Source organism: Clavelina lepadiformis, chromosome 2 (assembly GCF_947623445.1).
Source record: "Clavelina lepadiformis chromosome 2, kaClaLepa1.1, whole genome shotgun sequence".
In the NCBI taxonomy this organism is placed as follows: domain Eukaryota; kingdom Metazoa; phylum Chordata; class Ascidiacea; order Aplousobranchia; family Clavelinidae; genus Clavelina; species Clavelina lepadiformis.
The window spans coordinates 10,665,091-10,687,423 of NC_135241.1; the positions used below are offsets into that span (position 1 = coordinate 10,665,091).

At 30.5% G+C, this 22,333-nt stretch overlaps 1 protein-coding gene across 7 annotated transcripts; it reads left to right on the top strand.

The window, feature by feature from the left end:
- Positions 1 to 13,161: 13,161 nt before the first annotated feature.
- On the top strand, positions 13,162 to 15,238 carry LOC143447237 (uncharacterized). Of its 7 annotated transcripts, none has more exons than XM_076947236.1 (8): positions 13,162 to 13,404; positions 13,505 to 13,604; positions 13,811 to 13,861; positions 13,983 to 14,108; positions 14,250 to 14,327; positions 14,472 to 14,534; positions 14,688 to 14,898; positions 15,098 to 15,238. In XM_076947236.1, the coding sequence occupies exons 1-7, from the start codon at positions 13,188 to 13,190 to the stop codon at positions 14,836 to 14,838; spliced, it is 786 nt and encodes a 261-aa protein (XP_076803351.1). In that variant the 5' UTR covers positions 13,162 to 13,187; the 3' UTR covers positions 14,839 to 14,898; positions 15,098 to 15,238. The 7 variants fall into 7 exon arrangements, with proteins under 7 accessions (XP_076803351.1, XP_076803353.1, XP_076803352.1 ...); XM_076947238.1 differs by having other exon boundaries at positions 14,289 to 14,327; XM_076947237.1 differs by having other exon boundaries at positions 14,001 to 14,108.
- The last annotated feature ends 7,095 nt before the right edge of the window (positions 15,239 to 22,333 follow it).

Genomic DNA, 22,333 nt, shown 5'->3' on the forward strand with positions numbered 1-22,333 from the left:
AATGTGAATTGCACATTTGGCACCATATAGTTCACAAGGCACTTTTTAGGACCTATATAACTAATGTATAGTGCAAATTTTTTAGTTAAGTTCTTTTAACGATAACAGACAAACCTTTTATTGGTTAACTGTTATACTTTTATTATTTCCTTAATAGACTCTAATAAACATTTTGAGACCCGTTAGAACTTTTTGCAATGTGAATTGCACATTTGGCACCATATAGTTCACAAGGCACTTTTTAGGACCTATATAACTAATGTATAGTGCAAATTTTTTAGTTAGTTCTTTTAACGATAACAGACAAACCTTTTATTGGTTAACTGTTATACTTTTATTATTTACTTATTAGACTCTAATAAACATTTTGAGACCCGTTAGAACTTCTTTGCAATGTGAATTGCACATTTGGCACCATATAGTTCACAAGGCACTTTTTAGGACCTATATAACTAATGTATAGTGCAAATTTTTTAGTTAAGTTCTTTTAACGATAACAGACAAACCTTTTATTGGTTAACTGTTATACTTTTATTATTTACTTATTAGACTCTAATAAACATTTTGAGACCCGTTAGAACTTTTTGCAATGTGAATTGCACATTTGGCACCATATAGTTCACAAGGCACTTTTTAGGACCTATATAACTAATGTATAGTGCAAATTTTTTAGTTAAGTTCTTTTAACGATAACAGACAAACCTTTTATTGGTTAACTGTTATACTTTTATTATTTACTTATTAAACTCTAATAAACATTTTGAGACCCGTTAGAACTTTTTGCAATGTGAATTGCACATTTGGCACCATATAGTTCACAAGGCACTTTTTAGGACCTATATAACTAATGTATAGTGCAAATTTTTTAGTTAAATTCTTTTAACGATAACAGACAAACCTTTTATTGTTTAACTGTTATACTTTTATTATTTACTTATTAGACTCTAATAAACATTTTGAGACCCGTTAGAACTTCTTTGCAATGTGAATTGCACATTTGGCACCATATAGTTCACAAGGCACTTTTTAGGACCTATATAACTAATGTATAGTGCAAATTTTTTAGTTAAGTTCTTTTAACGATAACAGACAAACCTTTTATTGGTTAACTGTTATACTTTTATTATTTCCTTAATAGACTCTAATAAACATTTTGAGACCCGTTAGATATTTTTGCAATGTGAATTTCACATTTGGCACCATATAGTTCACAAGGCACTTTTTAGGACCTATATAACTAATGTATAGTGCAAGTTTTTTAGTTAAGTTCTTTTAACGATAACAGACAAACCTTTTATTGGTTAACTGTTATACTTTTATTATTTACTTATTACACTCTAATAAACATTTTGAGACCCGTTAGAACTTTTTGCAATGTGAATTGCACATTTGGCACCATATAGTTCACAAGGCACTTTTTAGGACCTATATAACTAATGTATAGTGCAAATTTTTTAGTTAAGTTCTTTTAACGATAACAGACAAACCTTTTATTGGTTAACTGTTATACTTTTATTATTTACTTATTAGACTCTAATAAACATTTTGAGACCCGTTAGAACTTTTTGCAATGTGAATTGCACATTTGGCACCATATAGTTCACAAGGCACTTTTTAGGACCTATATAACTAATGTATAGTGCAAGTTTTTTAGTTAAGTTCTTTTAACGATAACAGACAAACCTTTTATTGGTTAACTGTTATACTTTTATTATTTACTTATTAGACTCTAATAAACATTTTGAGACCCGTTAGAACTTTTTGCAATGTGAATTGCACATTTGGCACCATATAGTTCACAAGGCACTTTTTAGGACCTATATAACTAATGTATAGTGCAAATTTTTTAGTTAAGTTCTTTTAACGATAACAGACAAACCTTTTATTGGTTAACTGTTATACTTTTATTATTTACTTATTAGACTCTAATAAACATTTTGAGACCCGTTAGAACTTTTTGCAATGTGAATTGCACATTTGGCACCATATAGTTCACAAGGCACTTTTTAGGACCTATATAACTAATGTGAAGTGCAATTTTTTTATTTAAGTTCTTTTAACGATAACAGACAAACCTTTTATTGGTTAACTGTTATACTTTTATTATTTACTTATTAGACACTAATAAACATTTTGAGACCCGTTAGAACTTTTTGCAATGTGAATTGCACATTTGGCACCATATAGTTCACAAGGCACTTTTTAGGACCTATATAACTAATGTATAGTGCAAATTTTTTAGTTAAGTTCTTTTAACGATAACAGACAAACCTTTTATTGGTTAACTGTTATACTTTTATTATTTACCTATTAGACTCTAATAAACATTTTGAGACCCGTTAGAACTTTTTGCAATGTAAATTGCACATTTGGCACCATATAGTTCACAAGGCACTTTTTAGAACCTACATAACTAATGTATAGTGCAAATTTTTTAGTTAAGTTCTTTTAACGATAACAGACAAACCTTTTATTGGTTAACTGTTATACTTTTATTATTTACTTATTAGACTCTAATAAACATTTTGAGACCCATTAGTACTTTTTGCAATGTGAATTGCACATTTGGCACCATATAGTTCACAAGGCACTTTTTAGGACCTATATAACTAATGTATAGTGCAAATTTTTTAGTTAAGTTCTTTTAACGATAACAGACAAACCTTTTATTGGTTAACTGTTATACTTTTATTATTTACTTATTAGACTCTAATAAACATTTTGAGACCCGTTAGAAATTTTTGCAATGTGAATTGCACATTTGGCACCATATAGTTCACAAGGCACTTTTTAGGACCTATATAACTAATGTATAGTGCAAATTTTTTAGTTAAGTTCTTTTAACGATAACAGACAAACCTTTTATTGGTCAACTGTTATACTTTTATTATTTACTTATTAGACTCTAATAAACATTTTGAGACCCGTTAGAACTTTTTGCAATGTGAATTGCACATTTGGCACCATATAGTTCACAAGGCACTTTTTAGGACCTATATAACTAATGTATAGTGCAAATTTTTTAGTTAAGTTCTTTTAACGATAACAGACAAACCTTTTATTGGTTAACTGTTATACTTTTATTATTTACTTATTAGACTCTAATAAACATTTTGAGACCCGTTAGAACTTTTTGCAATGTGAATTGCACATTTGGCACCATATAGTTCACAAGGCACTTTTTAGGACCTATATAACTAATGTATAGTGCAAATTTTTTAGTTAAGTTCTTTTAACGATAACAGATAAACCTTTTATTGGTTAACTGTTATACTTTTATTATTTACTTATTAGACTCTAATAAACATTTTGAGACCCGTTAGAACTTTTTGCAATGTGAATTGCACATTTGGCGCCATATAGTTCACAAGGCACTTTTTAGGACCTATATAACTAATGTATAGTGCAAATTTTTTAGTTAAGTTCTTTTAACGATAACAGACAAACCTTTTATTTGTTAACTGTTATACTTTTATTATTTACTTATTAGACTCTAATAAACATTTTGAGACCCGTTAGAACTTTTTGCAATGTGAATTGCACATTTGGCACCATATAGTTCACAAGGCACTTTTTAGGACCTATATAACTAATGTATAGTGCAAATTTTTTAGTTAAGTTCTTTTAACGATAACAGATAAACCTTTTATTGGTTAACTGTTATACTTTTATTATTTACTTATTAGACTCTAATAAACATTTTGAGACCCGTTAGAACTTTTTGCAATGTGAATTGCACATTTGGCACCATATAGTTCACAAGGCACTTTTTAGGACCTATATAACTAATGTATAGTGCAAATTTTTTAGTTAAGTTCTTTTAACGATAACAGATAAACCTTTTATTGGTTAACTGTTATACTTTTATTATTTACTTATTAGACTCTAATAAACATTTTGAGACCCGTTAGAACTTTTTGCAATGTGAATTGCACATTTGGCACCATATAGTTCACAAGGCACTTTTTAGGACCTATATAACTAATGTATAGTGCAAATTTTTTAGTTAAGTTCTTTTAACGATAACAGACAAACCTTTTATTGGTTAACTGTTATACTTTTATTATTTACTTATTAGACTCTAATAAACATTTTGAGACCCGTTAGAACTTTTTGCAATGTGAATTGCACATTTGGCACCATATAGTTCACAAGGCACTTTTTAGGACCTATATAACTAATGTATAGTGCAAATTTTTTAGTTAAGTTCTTTTAACGATAACAGACAAACCTTTTATTGGTTAACTGTTATACTTTTATTATTTACTTATTAGACTCTAATAAACATTTTGAGACCCGTTAGAACTTTTTGCAATGTGAATTGCACATTTGGCACCATATAGTTCACAAGGCACTTTTTAGGACCTATATAACTAATGTATAGTGCAAATTTTTTAGTTAAGTTCTTTTAACGATAACAGACAAACCTTTTATTGGTTAACTGTTATACTTTTATTATTTACTTATTAGACTCTAATAAACATTTTGAGACCCGTTAGAACTTTTTGCAATGTGAATTGCACATTTGGCACCATATAGTTCACAAGGCACTTTTTAGGACCTATATAACTAATGTATAGTACAAATTTTTTAGTTAAGTTCTTTTAACGATAACAGACAAACCTTTTATTGGTTAACTGTTATACTTTTATTATTTACTTATTAGACTCTAATAAACATTTTGAGACCCGTTAGAACTTTTTGCAATGTGAATTGCACATTTGGCACCATATAGTTCACAAGGCACTTTTTAGGACCTATATAACTAATGTATAGTGCAAATTTTTTAGTTAAGTTCTTTTAACGATAACAGACAAACCTTTTATTGGTTAAATGTTATACTTTTATTATTTACTTATTAAACTCTAATAAACATTTTGAGACCCGTTAGAACTTTTTGCAATGTGAATTGCACATTTGGCACCATATAGTTCACAAGGCACTTTTTAGGACCTATATAACTAATGTATAGTGCAAATTTTTTAGTTAAATTCTTTTAACGATAACAGACAAACCTTTTATTGTTTAACTGTTATACTTTTATTATTTACTTATTAGACTCTAATAAACATTTTGAGACCCGTTAGAACTTCTTTGCAATGTGAATTGCACATTTGGCACCATATAGTTCACAAGGCACTTTTTAGGACCTATATAACTAATGTATAGTGCAAATTTTTTAGTTAAGTTCTTTTAACGATAACAGACAAACCTTTTATTGGTTAACTGTTATACTTTTATTATTTCCTTAATAGACTCTAATAAACATTTTGAGACCCGTTAGAACTTTTTGCAATGTGAATTGCACATTTGGCACCATATAGTTCACAAGGCACTTTTTAGGACCTATATAACTAATGTATAGTGCAAATTTTTTAGTTAGTTCTTTTAACGATAACAGACAAACCTTTTATTGGTTAACTGTTATACTTTTATTATTTACTTATTAGACTCTAATAAACATTTTGAGACCCGTTAGAAATTCTTTGCAATGTGAATTGCACATTTGGCACCATATAGTTCACAAGGCACTTTTTAGGACCTATATAACTAATGTATAGTGCAAATTTTTTAGTTAAGTTCTTTTAACGATAACAGACAAACCTTTTATTGGTTAACTGTTATACTTTTATTATTTACTTATTAGACTCTAATAAACATTTTGAGACCCGTTAGAACTTTTTGCAATGTGAATTGCACATTTGGCACCATATAGTTCACAAGGCACATTTTAGGACCTATATAACTAATGTATAGTGCAAATTTTTTAGTTAAGTTCTTTTAACGATAACAGACAAACCTTTTATTGGTTAACTGTTATACTTTTATTATTTACTTATTAGACTCTAATAAACATTTTGAGACCCGTTAGAACTTTTTGCAATGTGAATTGCACATTTGGCACCATATAGTTCACAAGGCACTTTTTAGGACCTATATAACTAATGTATAGTGCAAATTTTTTAGTTAAGTTCTTTTAACGATAACAGATAAACCTTTTATTGGTTAACTGTTATACTTTTATTATTTACTTATTAGACTCTAATAAACATTTTGAGACCCGTTAGAACTTTTTGCAATGTGAATTGCACATTTGGCGCCATATAGTTCACAAGGCACTTTTTAGGACCTATATAACTAATGTATAGTGCAAATTTTTTAGTTAAGTTCTTTTAACGATAACAGACAAACCTTTTATTTGTTAACTGTTATACTTTTATTATTTACTTATTAGACTCTAATAAACATTTTGAGACCCGTTAGAACTTTTTGCAATGTGAATTGCACATTTGGCACCATATAGTTCACAAGGCACTTTTTAGGACCTATATAACTAATGTATAGTGCAAATTTTTTAGTTAAGTTCTTTTAACGATAACAGATAAACCTTTTATTGGTTAACTGTTATACTTTTATTATTTACTTATTAGACTCTAATAAACATTTTGAGACCCGTTAGAACTTTTTGCAATGTGAATTGCACATTTGGCACCATATAGTTCACAAGGCACTTTTTAGGACCTATATAACTAATGTATAGTGCAAATTTTTTAGTTAAGTTCTTTTAACGATAACAGATAAACCTTTTATTGGTTAACTGTTATACTTTTATTATTTACTTATTAGACTCTAATAAACATTTTGAGACCCGTTAGAACTTTTTGCAATGTGAATTGCACATTTGGCACCATATAGTTCACAAGGCACTTTTTAGGACCTATATAACTAATGTATAGTGCAAATTTTTTAGTTAAGTTCTTTTAACGATAACAGACAAACCTTTTATTGGTTAACTGTTATACTTTTATTATTTACTTATTAGACTCTAATAAACATTTTGAGACCCGTTAGAACTTTTTGCAATGTGAATTGCACATTTGGCACCATATAGTTCACAAGGCACTTTTTAGGACCTATATAACTAATGTATAGTGCAAATTTTTTAGTTAAGTTCTTTTAACGATAACAGACAAACCTTTTATTGGTTAACTGTTATACTTTTATTATTTACTTATTAGACTCTAATAAACATTTTGAGACCCGTTAGAACTTTTTGCAATGTGAATTGCACATTTGGCACCATATAGTTCACAAGGCACTTTTTAGGACCTATATAACTAATGTATAGTGCAAATTTTTTAGTTAAGTTCTTTTAACGATAACAGACAAACCTTTTATTGGTTAACTGTTATACTTTTATTATTTACTTATTAGACTCTAATAAACATTTTGAGACCCGTTAGAACTTTTTGCAATGTGAATTGCACATTTGGCACCATATAGTTCACAAGGCACTTTTTAGGACCTATATAACTAATGTATAGTACAAATTTTTTAGTTAAGTTCTTTTAACGATAACAGACAAACCTTTTATTGGTTAACTGTTATACTTTTATTATTTACTTATTAGACTCTAATAAACATTTTGAGACCCGTTAGAACTTTTTGCAATGTGAATTGCACATTTGGCACCATATAGTTCACAAGGCACTTTTTAGGACCTATATAACTAATGTATAGTGCAAATTTTTTAGTTAAATTCTTTTAACGATAACAGACAAACCTTTTATTGGTTAAATGTTATACTTTTATTATTTACTTATTAAACTCTAATAAACATTTTGAGACCCGTTAGAACTTTTTGCAATGTGAATTGCACATTTGGCACCATATAGTTCACAAGGCACTTTTTAGGACCTATATAACTAATGTATAGTGCAAATTTTTTAGTTAAATTCTTTTAACGATAACAGACAAACCTTTTATTGTTTAACTGTTATACTTTTATTATTTACTTATTAGACTCTAATAAACATTTTGAGACCCGTTAGAACTTCTTTGCATTGTGAATTGCACATTTGGCACCATATAGTTCACAAGGCACTTTTTAGGACCTATATAACTAATGTATAGTGCAAATTTTTTAGTTAAGTTCTTTTAACGATAACAGACAAACCTTTTATTGGTTAACTGTTATACTTTTATTATTTCCTTAATAGACTCTAATAAACATTTTGAGACCCGTTAGAACTTTTTGCAATGTGAATTGCACATTTGGCACCATATAGTTCACAAGGCACTTTTTAGGACCTATATAACTAATGTATAGTGCAAATTTTTTAGTTAGTTCTTTTAACGATAACAGACAAACCTTTTATTGGTTAACTGTTATACTTTTATTATTTACTTATTAGACTCTAATAAACATTTTGAGACCCGTTAGAACTTTTTGCAATGTGAATTGCACATTTGGCACCATATAGTTCACAAGGCACATTTTAGGACCTATATAACTAATGTATAGTGCAAATTTTTTAGTTAAGTTCTTTTAACGATAACAGACAAACCTTTTATTGGTTAACTGTTATACTTTTATTATTTACTTATTAAACTCTAATAAACATTTTGAGACCCGTTAGAACTTTTTGCAATGTGAATTGCACATTTGGCACCATATAGTTCACAAGGCACTTTTTAGGACCTATATAACTAATGTATAGTGCAAATTTTTTAGTTAAATTCTTTTAACGATAACAGACAAACCTTTTATTGTTTAACTGTTATACTTTTATTATTTACTTATTAGACTCTAATAAACATTTTGAGACCCGTTAGAACTTCTTTGCAATGTGAATTGCACATTTGGCACCATATAGTTCACAAGGCACTTTTTAGGACCTATATAACTAATGTATAGTGCAAATTTTTTAGTTAAGTTCTTTTAACGATAACAGACAAACCTTTTATTGGTTAACTGTTATACTTTTATTATTTCCTTAATAGACTCTAATAAACATTTTGAGACCCGTTAGAACTTTTTGCAATGTGAATTGCACATTTGGCACCATATAGTTCACAAGGCACTTTTTAGGACCTATATAACTAATGTATAGTGCAAATTTTTTAGTTAGTTCTTTTAACGATAACAGACAAACCTTTTATTGGTTAACTGTTATACTTTTATTATTTACTTATTAGACTCTAATAAACATTTTGAGACCCGTTAGAACTTTTTGCAATGTGAATTGCACATTTGGCACCACATAGTTCACAAGGCACTTTTTAGGACCTATATAACTAATGTATAGTACAAATTTTTTAGTTAAGTTCTTTTAACGATAACAGACAAACCTTTTATTGGTTAACTGTTATACTTTTATTATTTACTTATTAGACTCTAATAAACATTTTGAGACCCGTTAGAACTTTTTGCAATGTGAATTGCACATTTGGCACCATATAGTTCACAAGGCACTTTTTAGGACCTATATAACTAATGTATAGTGCAAATTTTTTAGTTAAGTTCTTTTAACGATAACAGACAAACCTTTTATTGGTTAACTGTTATAATTTTATTATTTACTTATTAAACTCTAATAAACATTTTGAGACCCGTTAGAACTTTTTGCAATGTGAATTGCACATTTGGCACCATATAGTTCACAAGGCACTTTTTAGGACCTATCCCAGATAGCACGTAGTTGTCGTCCCGACAGCTACAACGAGCTATTCTCGCTATAGCGATTGTAGCTCCTCTGCCGCTAATGGGTAGCAAGCTAGACACGGTGTTTTTATGCTGTCCAAAAGATCTTTGTCGGGCCGACGGAGGTCCATTAGTGATGTTAGATGATGCCGTAAAACCGTTTAGAACAAAATAATGATTAAACATACATAAGTTAGTTTTATTTAATATTTTTAAAATATAAATGTTATTATTTAATGAGGTTCGTAACAGTCGGAAAGGTTTTATCACTAAATGTTGGTAACAATTATAATAATTATAGTAATTCCTATAGTAATAACACCCCTGGCTTTTTTATTCAGATATTTTGAATATAACACGTATTATACTTCTTTGTTTATTCTGAGTTTTTGTTTAACACTTAAATAAACACTGCATTTATTTCTAAGTTATCAAATCGATATCATTTTAATGTTTTTTTCTGCTTTGAGGCTATCTATTGATCGTCGCCAGCCAGTACGCCGTCTAGTTTGAACAATGCGATAGGATATAGTTGGTTATAGTTAACAGTTTTTACATAGGCCTACGATACAATACGATACAATAGTTTGGATTGAGGATGTAACATTTAAAAGATATGAAGGCAGGCAAAAATTGTTTTTTGGTGGATTTTAAACTATAGTTCGGTTTATTATATAGTATTGCTGCTGATAAGTGGTTAGAGATTTGATACAAATCCAAATGTTATATGCACCAATTGCAGTTCGATTAGATCTTATCATGAAACATACACATGCACGAGACTCGTTGATCGGTTGATGTGCATCTCTGTCTGCACGCTAGGCTACGTAAAGAGTTTGGTATAGGCTAATGGCCTTAGTCACGTAGCCTACGTGTGTTTTTCGACCAAGCCTACTGCTGCGTCATTTGCTTAAGGCAGGTTGTTTTCCATTTCAGGATTATAAATCAATATTCAACAAAAGTATAGCCTATATTTCAAACCATTTGGCATATAAAAGACATCCACTAAATTTCGAATGAGGCAAAATCTCGAAATAAAATGTGCCCTATAAGAAAGAAATACGTACAAAGTCATGCAAGCAAAGTCAATATCTGAAGAGGTCCAATAATAAACCTAGGCTAGGTGTCCAAGACTGCCAAGTTTTGTAACTTTATCATGAGCGAAACATGTATTTTAGACGGGGGATAAAAAAGCCCCCTCATGTGTATTTTGAGTCTCTCTGGCACTTGTGTAAAATAGAATTAAGGTGTGTAATTTTGCACTTGTAATGTATAATAGTTTCTAGTTTGACTAATAAAAGTGTCATGTTTTTAGGTTAACCATGGCTTCAGCACAAAACATGCATACCAGTATAGTTTCTGATAGAACACTGCGTCGGCATGCTGCAGCACGAGCTGAACGGCATAACATATTTTTCCAGCAAAGCGATGAAGAAAGATCGGATCCGGTTGCTGTATTATAATCAAATAGTACTACAGAAAGTATATCTGCAATATCTACATGTACCGGTAATCGTTCTGTTTCGCAGAACATTGACTTTGATGTTAATGATAATTCAGACCAACGTACTTATATGGTAAACAGTAATGTAGAATCTTGGAATGGTCATTTAATTCAAAGTCAAAATGAGGGTTGGAGTAACTATGATGACAGTAATTCTGAAAGTGATGGGCCTAGTGATGATGAGAATGATTTTGTTACTACTCTGAAACACTGGGTAATTGAAAGTCAGACACCTTTGTCTCATACAAACTCTTTACTGACTCTTTTAAGACCTCATTTTCCTTACTTGCCAAAAGACAGTCGTACACTTCTTCACACTTGTCGCACGTATGACGTTAATGAAATTGCTGGTGGACATTATCACCACTTCGGCATAGCCAAAGGGATCAAATCTAGGCTACGGAGACACCAGAACCTGTGTCTGTGCGATCAGATCAACATCGATGGTTTACCATTATTTAAAAGCAGTACTGAATCATTTTGGCCTATATTAGGTCTTACAACTCAAGAGAAAAATGCTGAACCTTTTGTTATTGGTCTTTGGGTAGGGACTTCTAAACCCAAAGATGCTAATGCTTTTCTTGAAAAATTTGTTAAAGAAATGCATGAAATTGATGATGTTGGTGTGATCTATGATGATGGAAAAGTGTATGAAATAAAATTGTCAAATGTGATTTGTGACACTCCAGCACGGGCTTTTGTAAAAAAGACAAAGGGACACACGGGATATTATGGTTGTGACTACTGTGAACAGAGAGGTGTTTGGTATAATCATCGAATGACATTTCCAAGCTGTGACGCTGCTCCAAGAACTGACGTAAAGTTTAAAGAAATGGCATATGAAGATCACCAACACGGAGAATCATGTTTGACGCTATTAAACATAGGAATGGTGTCACAATTTCCACTTGATTATATGCATCTTGTATGCCTTGGAGTTATGAGAAAATTGTTGTGTTTATGGACAAGTGGTCCATTGAAAACAAGACTTGGCGGCAATATTCTCTCGTCCATTTCTGACAGTTTAAAAATGCTAAAACAGTTTTTACCCAGAGAATTTCTTCGAAAAGTTAGATCGCTTTCAGAGTTAGATCGTTGGAAAGCAACTGAGTTTCGTACAATTCTTTTGTATTCAGGCCCAGTTGTTTTTCGTGACAAGCTGCCTAGCTCGTTATATGACAATTTCATGCTGTTACATGTAAGCATAACCATTTTATGCAGTCCCACTCTTTGCTTTAATTTTTGTAATTATGCTGGTGAACTTCTTCTTGTATTTATTGAGCACATGAGTAATTTATATGGATCAGATCAAATAATATATAATGTTCACGCACTTACACATCTAGCTAAGCATGCTGAGCAGTTTGGACCACTTCATTCATTTTGCAGCTTTCCATTTGAAAATTATTTGCAGTCACTGAAAAGGCTTTTAAGGAAGCCCCATGCACCACTACCTCAGGCCATTCGGCGGTTATCAGAGAAAATGCATAGGCCTTTCACTAAAGCAAACAAAACTAAGGGCACACATTACAAAAAAAGACACTGTACAGGACCTCTGCCTGCAGACATAGATGTTAATGATTGTATGCAATACCATGAACTGTACGTATCTGATTATGTTTTACGTACTAAAAGTCCAGATAACTGTGTACAAGTACAGGAAAGCATTTATCTAATTCAAAATATTTTGTTCTATAATAACTCAACCCAGCTTGTTTGCCAAACATTTTATGTAAAGGATAACTTTTTTTCCTATCCAGTTCATTCAAGCAGACTGAACATCTGGTCTGTACGAGATCTAAATAATCGTCTGTGTGTGATAAATCTAAAAGAAGTTTGTTCAAAATGTGTATTGCTACCCAACAAAAGTCAATTTGTTTCTATACCGCTTTTGTAATGTTATTTGCATGTTTTCATTAACTTATATATATATTCATTAGCTATTTAGGTTTGTATTTGACACGTGATGATATAATAGTTTAAGTATTTAAAACTATTTTGCATGTACGACCAAAAATATAGCTTATGGTGTCAGCTGAAAGATTGATTTCTGCGTAAAACTTAAATGATGTATATTAACCATTCTTAATTTTTGTGGGTGAATTAAAAAAGTGCTTGTCAAATCAAGTTTGTCATGTTTCATGTTTTTCACCAAAGTTGATTCTTTATAACATAGGAAATTAGGAATATTTATTAACAATGAGTGATAAAAAGTTTGCAATTGTGCACTTCTATGAAGAAGACAGTGTCGCCGTCGTTCATAAGTCATGGATAAAGGCTACAAAGGATGGAATAACTTGCTTCTGGCCCCCTAAAGGTGCAATCAAGGGAACAGCTGTTTGCAGGGCAGTAGAAAAAGGAATTCCACCATGTGGAGATTGGAATCAATTTGCTGCTAAAATCTTGAAGGAAACGGGTAGTTATATTTAAATTTGTTGTAAAGCAAAGCCTACTTGCTTTGTTTCAATGGATCAATCGCCTGTGTTAAATTAAACATGTTTTTTAATTATTCCCAGATAATTATAAGAGTGCTAGAAAAAAGTGTGAAAAAGCAGTAAATGCAACTCATATCTGCTCAGAAGATTTAGACACTACCGACGTTGAAAGTAAAAGGAAGTAACTCAGATAAAAAACCAATTATGCGGTTGGACACTTAGCAATTTAAGCAATGAAGATAGGTTTTCTGTGAGTAGCATTTGACAACTAAAAATATGTGACTAAATACATTACATAATTTATTTGTAATGAAGTCTACAGTTTTCAAACTCGCACATTTTTCAATTATTTTGTTGAAACAAAAACATATACATATTTTTTATCAGAATTCGACCTCCATCTCGACTTGAAGAATCAAATTCTGACAATGATGCCAGGTAAAGTAAACAGAATTGACCTTGGATGATGAAATAAACAAAGTGCAAATGCTTGATAAATTACCTGATTAATTATTATTATACATGTTATGACTGTCTAAAGTAGTGATTTGCACATTAGTGAACATATTTACTGCAGTAACCACTGGGAATCAGACCAATCCAAACCCAAAAGGAAAAAATTGTTTTTACAACATTCAACACCACCACCTGTTGTTCCAGAAATGCCTAACACCCAGGAAAGAAGGTATACATTATTCTCGATATTGCTGTTATTATAAATAATATGTAATTTTTTAAAATAGTTATGGGCTACATATAAAAGTTACCAATCTTTACATTAATGTTTAAGGTAAAAAAATGAAAGTATTTTATCTTCAAAATTTAGAAGTGATAAGCTATGCTACCAATTTCTTTGTTTTGGCAGTGCAAATACTTCTTTTACAACACCCATTTTAGTTGCAAGGTAAACAAATTTGACATGCAATATTTCCAGTACTGTACTAACTGCAATCTTTATTTGTCGTGCCCGTATCAGACCATTATAATATGCGTATTTCACTAAATGTCGCATTTAATACTAACAATACACACTTCGTGTTTTTTGCAGTTCTGTGACTTCTCAAGAAACTGATGTACAGGCAAGTGCGTCACATCAATTGCCCACAGAACGGTAAGTTTAAGTTGTACAGAACTAAATAAATTTTCCCGGAATAATTGCATGTAAAAAGGAGTAAAGTAAAAGTGGTTTTGTAAAACTCTTTGGTGGGCTACCAATTATCATGTGTCACAAGCTCTTGGTGATGTTGCGCAAATATTTGAACAGTGAGAGACCATCTACTATTCTCTTACTTGAAAGAATTTGGGGACAAGTAAAACAAAACAGTGTAATGCTCCAGTCTCTTCATCGCCAATTTGTGGAAGGGCAGATACCGTCCACTTCTTCGGTGGAACACTTCAACTTGCCGATAGATTAATTTGAGGATTTTGATAGGGTGGAATCACTGCTAGCAGAGAAATCACAAGCGCGTGTTTTTGTAAGTGCAACATGTAGGTTAATATGCAAGTTACTGATAATAATACGAATATTGAGTATTTTCATCTCTTTTATCTAATTGCTATGGGGGACTACGTTGACATTTTTTCAACTTTGATAATGCTTCCATGTAAAAGCATGACATGTAACCAGTAACATAATGCCGCCAAACAAATGATTCTTATCAGGATTTTTTTTAGATTTCCTATCTAGAAACAATAGGTGGCATAACAGCAAAAGATGTTATCAGCATGATGTTGAGCAAATTGTTGACCTGTGAACTGGCAACCAATTGTAATTGGATGGGAAAGGGTCATACTCATAAGACAGGAATGCATTCATCACAACTCGCAAAAGCTGTTATAGGTGAATAAGTCGAAATTGAGTGTTGATGGTTTTGCTTAGTCATGTTTTGATTTTTTAGGTTGCTTACCGCTTCTTAATTGTTTTAAGATGTATTGTGAGTGTTATTTACTATTATCTGTCGATGATGTTTACTCCAGTATTTTGTTTTTATGTCATTATACTTTAGATGCTGCCAAGAAATCGGGTATTAAGGAAGCAGAGAGTATCTGCGAGATCAAGAAATGGTTAAAAAATGCTAGTGAAAGGGAAGGGGGACGGCTAAAAAGAATGAAGAACAAATTGGGTAAGCTGTGTGGCATGCGTGTGTGATGTTCATATCATGTATTGCAGAACGTTTTACTTTGCATTTTTAATTTTGTAGATAGTAAACAAACATTATGCAATATATTTCATTACAAAAATGTTTTAGATAAAGAGCGGAAAGATGAAGCCACGAGCAGACAATTGTATTTCATGAATTTCGACTCATCTTCTACAAGTGATGATAGCGGATGATGATAGTAATTATAATAAAATATTGTGTTTGCTGGTAAGGGAACTTTCAAATTTGAAAAAATAAACTTTTTGCTGAACTGCATAAAAACCCTGTGTGTTAGTGATTGTTGGTAGGCCCAAAGTCGGCTCGTAGGAGATCGTAGCTAACGCGCCGACCGAGGTCCGACAAAGATTTTGTTGCTCCCTACCCAACCTAGGCCCGCTGGACAAAAAGAAGTTGGCCCTTCAGCGATTATCGTTTGTGGGCCGCCAAAAGCAAGCTAACGGCTCGACGTCGGCCCTCGAGCGACGTGCTATCTGGGATATAACTAATGTATAGTGCAAATTTTTTAGTTAAGTTCTTTTAACGATAACAGACAAACCTTTTATTGGTCAACTGTTATACTTTTATTATTTACTTATTAGACTCTAATAAACATTTTGAGACCCGTTAGAACTTTTTGCAATGTGAATTGCACATTTGGCACCATATAGTTCACAAGGCACTTTTTAGGACCTATATAACTAATGTATAGTGCAAATTTTTTAGTTAAGTTCTTTTAACGATAACAGACAAACCTTTTATTGGTTAACTGTTATACTTTTATTATTTACTTATTAAACTCTAATAAACATTTTGAGACCCGTTAGAACTTTTTGCAATGTGAATTGCACATTTGGCACCATATAGTTCACAAGGCACTTTTTAGGACCTATATAACTAATGTATAGTGCAAATTTTTTAGTTAAGTTCTTTTAACGATAACAGACAAACCTTTTATTGGTTAACTGTTATACTTTTATTATTTACTTATTAAACTCTAATAAACATTTTGAGACCCGTTAGAACTTCTTTGCAATGTGAATTGCACATTTGGCACCATATAGTTCACAAGGCACTTTTTAGGACCTATATAACTAATGTATAGTGCAAATTTTTTAGTTAAATTCTTTTAACGATAACAGACAAACCTTTTATTGTTTAACTGTTATACTTTTATTATTTACTTATTAGACTCTAATAAACATTTTGAGACCCGTTAGAACTTCTTTGCAATGTGAATTGCACATTTGGCACCATATAGTTCACAAGGCACTTTTTAGGACCTATATAACTAATGTATAGTGCAAATTTTTTAGTTAAGTTCTTTTAACGATAACAGACAAACCTTTTATTGGTTAACTGTTATACTTTTATTATTTCCTTAATAGACTCTAATAAACATTTTGAGACCCGTTAGAACTTTTTGCAATGTGAATTGCACATTTGGCACCATATAGTTCACAAGGCACTTTTTAGGACCTATATAACTAATGTATAGTGCAAATTTTTTAGTTAGTTCTTTTAACGATAACAGACAAACCTTTTATTGGTTAACTGTTATACTTTTATTATTTACTTATTAGACTCTAATAAACATTTTGAGACCCGTTAGAACTTTTTGCAATGTGAATTGCACATTTGGCACCACATAGTTCACAAGGCACTTTTTAGGACCTATATAACTAATGTATAGTACAAATTTTTTAGTTAAGTTCATTTAACGATAACAGACAAACCTTTTATTGGTTAACTGTTATACTTTTATTATTTACTTATTAGACTCTAATAAACATTTTGAGACCCGTTAGAACTTTTTGCAATGTGAATTGCACATTTGGCACCATATAGTTCACAAGGCACTTTTTAGGACCTATATAACTAATGTATAGTGCAAATTTTTTAGTTAAGTTCTTTTAACGATAACAGACAAACCTTTTATTGGTTAACTGTTATAATTTTATTATTTACTTATTAAACTCTAATAAACATTTTGAGACCCGTTAGAACTTTTTGCAATGTGAATTGCACATTTGGCACCATATAGTTCACAAGGCACTTTTTAGGACCTATATAACTAATGTATAGTGCAAATTTTTTAGTTAAGTTCTTTTAACGATAACAGACAAACCTTTTATTGGTTAACTGTTATAATTTTATTATTTACTTATTAAACTCTAATAAACATTTTGAGATCCGTTAGAACTTTTTGCAATGTGAATTGCACATTTGGCACCATATTGTTCACAAGGCACTTTTTAGGACCTATATAACTAATGTATAGTGCAAATTTTTTAGTTAAGTTCTTTTAACGATAACAGACAAACCTTTTATTGGTTAACTGTTATACTTTTATTATTTACTTATTAGACTCTAATAAACATTTTGAGACCCGTTAGAAATTTTTGCAATGTGAATTGCACATTTGGCACCATATAGTTCACAAGGCACTTTTTAGGACCTATATAACTAATGTATAGTGCAAATTTTTTAGTTAAGTTCTTTTAACGATAACAGACAAACCTTTTATTGGTTAACTGTTATAATTTTACTATTTACTTATTAGACTCTAATAATCATTTTGAGACCCGTTAGAACTTTTTGCAATGTGAATTGCACATTTGGCACCATATAGTTCACAAGGCAGTTTTTAGGACCTATATAACTAATGTATAGTGCAAATTTTTTAGTTAAGTTCTTTTAACGATAACAGACAAACCTTTAATTGGTCAACTGTTATACATTTATTATTTACTTATTAGACTCTAATAAACATTTTGAGACCCGTTAGAACTTTTTGCAATGTGAATTGCACATTTGTCACCACATAGTTCACAAGGCACTTTTTAGGACCTATATAACTAATGTATAGTGCAAATTTTTTAGTTAAGTTCTTTTAACGATAACAGACAAACCTTTTATTGGTTAACTGTTATACTTTTATTATTTCCTTAATAGACTCTAATAAACATTTTGAGACCCGTTAGAACTTCTTTGCAATGTGAATTGCACATTTGGCACCATATAGTTCACAAGGCTCTTTTTAGGACCTATATAACTAATGTATAGTGCAAATTTTTTAGTTAAGTTCTTTTAACGATAACAGACAAACCTTTTATTGGTTAACTGTTATACTTTTATTATTTCCTTAATAGACTCTAATAAACATTTTGAGACCCGTTAGAACTTTTTGCAATGTGAATTGCACATTTGGCACCATATAGTTCACAAGGCACTTTTTAGGACCTATATAACTAATGTATAGTGCAAATTTTTTAGTTAAGTTCTTTTAACGATAACAGACAAACCTTTTATTGGTTAACTGTTATACATTTATTATTTACTTATTAGACTCTAATAAACATTTTGAGACCCGTTAGAACTTTTTGCAATGTGAATTGCACATTTGGCACCATATAGTTCACAAGGCACTTTTTAGGACCTATATAACTAATGTATAGTACAAATTTTTTAGTTAAGTTCTTTTAACGATAACAGACAAACCTTTTATTGGTTAACTGTTATACTTTTATTATTTACTTATTAGACTCTAATAAACATTTTGAGACCCGTTAGAACTTTTTGCAATGTGAATTGCACATTTGGCACCATATAGTTCACAAGGCACTTTTTAGGACCTATATAACTAATGTATAGTGCAAATTTTTTAGTTAAGTTCTTTTAACGATAACAGACAAACCTTTTATTGGTTAACTGTTATACTTTTATTATTTCCTTAATAGACTCTAATAAACATTTTGAGACCCGTTAGAACTTTTTGCAATGTGAATTGCACATTTGGCACCATATAGTTCACAAGGCACTTTTTAGGACCTATATAACTAATGTATAGTGCAAATTTTTTAGTTAGTTCTTTTAACGATAACAGACAAACCTTTTATTGGTTAACTGTTATACTTTTATTATTTACTTATTAGACTCTAATAAACATTTTGAGACCCGTTAGAACTTTTTGCAATGTGAATTGCACATTTGGCACCATATAGTTCACAAGGCACTTTTTAGGACCTATATAACTAATGTATAGTACAAATTTTTTAGTTAAGTTCTTTTAACGATAACAGACAAACCTTTTATTGGTTAACTGTTATACTTTTATTATTTACTTATTAGACTCTAATAAACATTTTGAGACCCGTTAGAACTTTTTGCAATGTGAATTGCACATTTGGCACCATATAGTTCACAAGGCACTTTTTAGGACCTATATAACTAATGTATAGTGCAAATTTTTTAGTTAAGTTCTTTTAACGATAACAGACAAACCTTTTATTGGTTAACTGTTATACTTTTATTATTTCCTTAATAGACTCTAATAAACATTTTGAGACCCGTTAGAACTTTTTGCAATGTGAATTGCACATTTGGCACCATATAGTTCACAAGGCACTTTTTAGGACCTATATAACTAATGTATAGTGCAAATTTTTTAGTTAGTTCTTTTAACGATAACAGACAAACCTTTTATTGGTTAACTGTTATAATTTTATTATTTACTTATTAGACTCTAATAAACATTTTGAGACCCGTTAGAACTTTTTGCAATGTGAATTGCACATTTGGCACCATATAGTTCACAAGGCACTTTTTAGGACCTATATAACTAATGTATAGTGCAAATTTTTTAGTTAAGTTCTTTTAACGATAACAGACAAACCTTTTATTGGTTAACTGTTATACTTTTATTATTTACTTATTAGACTCTAATAAACATTTTGAGACCCGTTAGAACTTTTTGCAATGTGAATTGCACATTTGGCACCATATAGTTCACAAGGCACTTTTTAGGACCTATATAACTAATGTATAGTGCAAATTTTTTAGTTAAGTTCTTTTAACGATAACAGACAAACCTTTTATTGGTTAACTGTTATACTTTTATTATTTACTTATTAGACTCTAATAAACATTTTGAGACCCGTTAGAACTTTTTGCAATGTGAATTGCACATTTGGCACCATATAGTTCACAAGGCACTTTTTAGGACCTATATAACTAATGTATAGTACAAATTTTTTAGTTAAGTTCTTTTAACGATAACAGACAAACCTTTTATTGGTTAACTGTTATACTTTTATTATTTACTTATTAGACTCTAATAAACATTTTGAGACCCGTTAGAACTTTTTGCAATGTGAATTGCACATTTGGCACCATATAGTTCACAAGGCACTTTTTAGGACCTATATAACTAATGTATAGTGCAAATTTTTTAGTTAAGTTCTTTTAACGATAACAGACAAACCTTTTATTGGTTAACTGTTATACTTTTATTATTTACTTATTAAACTCTAATAAACATTTTGAGACCCGTTAGAACTTTTTGCAATGTGAATTGCACATTTGGCACCATATAGTTCACAAGGCACTTTTTAGGACCTATATAACTAATGTATAGTGCAAATTTTTTAGTTAAATTCTTTTAACGATAACAGACAAACCTTTTATTGTTTAACTGTTATACTTTTATTATTTACTTATTAGACTCAAATAAACATTTTGAGACCCGTTAGAACTTTTTGCAATGTGAATTGCACATTTGGCACCATATAGTTCACAAGGCACTTTTTAGGACCTATATAACTAATGTATAGTGCAAATTTTTTAGTTAAGTTCTTTTAACGATAACAGACAAACCTTTTATTGGTTAACTGTTATACTTTTATTATTTACTTATTAGACTCTAATAAACATTTTGAGACCCGTTAGAACTTTTTGCAATGTGAATTGCACATTTGGCACCATATAGTTCACAAGGCACTTTTTAGGACCTATATAACTAATGTATAGTACAAATTTTTTAGTTAAGTTCTTTTAACGATAACAGACAAACCTTTTATTGGTTAACTGTTATACTTTTATTATTTACTTATTAGACTCTAATAAACATTTTGAGACCCGTTAGAACTTTTTGCAATGTGAATTGCACATTTGGCACCATATAGTTCACAAGGCACTTTTTAGGACCTATATAACTAATGTATAGTGCAAATTTTTTAGTTAAGTTCTTTTAACGATAACAGATAAACCTTTTATTGGTTAACTTTTATACTTTTATTATTTACTTATTAGACTCTAATAAACATTTTGAGACCCGTTAGAACTTTTTGCAATGTGAATTGCACATTTGGCACCATATAGTTCACAAGGCACTTTTTAGGACCTATATAACTAATGTATAGTGCAAATTTTTTAGTTAAGTTCTTTTAACGATAACAGACAAACCTTTTATTGGTTAACTGTTATACTTTTATTATTTACTTATTAGACTCTAATAAACATTTTGAGACCCGTTAGAACTTTTTGCAATGTGAATTGCACATTTGGCACCATATAGTTCACAAGGCACTTTTTAGGACCTATATAACTAATGTATAGTGCAAATTTTTTAGTTAAGTTCTTTTAACGATAACAGACAAACCTTTTATTGGTTAACTGTTATACTTTTAATATTTACTTATTAGACTCTAATAAACATTTTGAGACCCGTTAGAACTTTTTGCAATGTGAATTGCACATTTGGCACCATATAGTTCACAAGGCACTTTTTAGGACCTATATAACTAATGTATAGTGCAAATTTTTTAGTTAAGTTCTTTTAACGATAACAGACAAACCTTTTATTGGTTAACTGTTATACTTTTATTATTTACTTATTAGACTCTAATAAACATTTTGAGACCCGTTAGAACTTTTTGCAATGTGAATTGCACATTTGGCACCATATAGTTCACAAGGCACTTTTTAGGACCTA

What these genes read in the sequence shown, in the direction of transcription:
- LOC143447237 (XM_076947236.1), top strand. Translation starts at nt 13,188, where the DNA reads ATGAGTGATAAAAAGTTTGCAATTGTGCACTTCTATGAAGAAGACAGT. An exon ending in TAAAATCTTGAAGGAAACGG is followed by an intron (nt 13,405 to 13,504) that starts GTAGTTATATTT and finishes AATTATTCCCAG; the next exon opens with ATAATTATAAGAGTGCTAGA. An exon ending in ACACCCATTTTAGTTGCAAG is followed by an intron (nt 14,328 to 14,471) that starts GTAAACAAATTT and finishes TGTTTTTTGCAG; the next exon opens with TTCTGTGACTTCTCAAGAAA.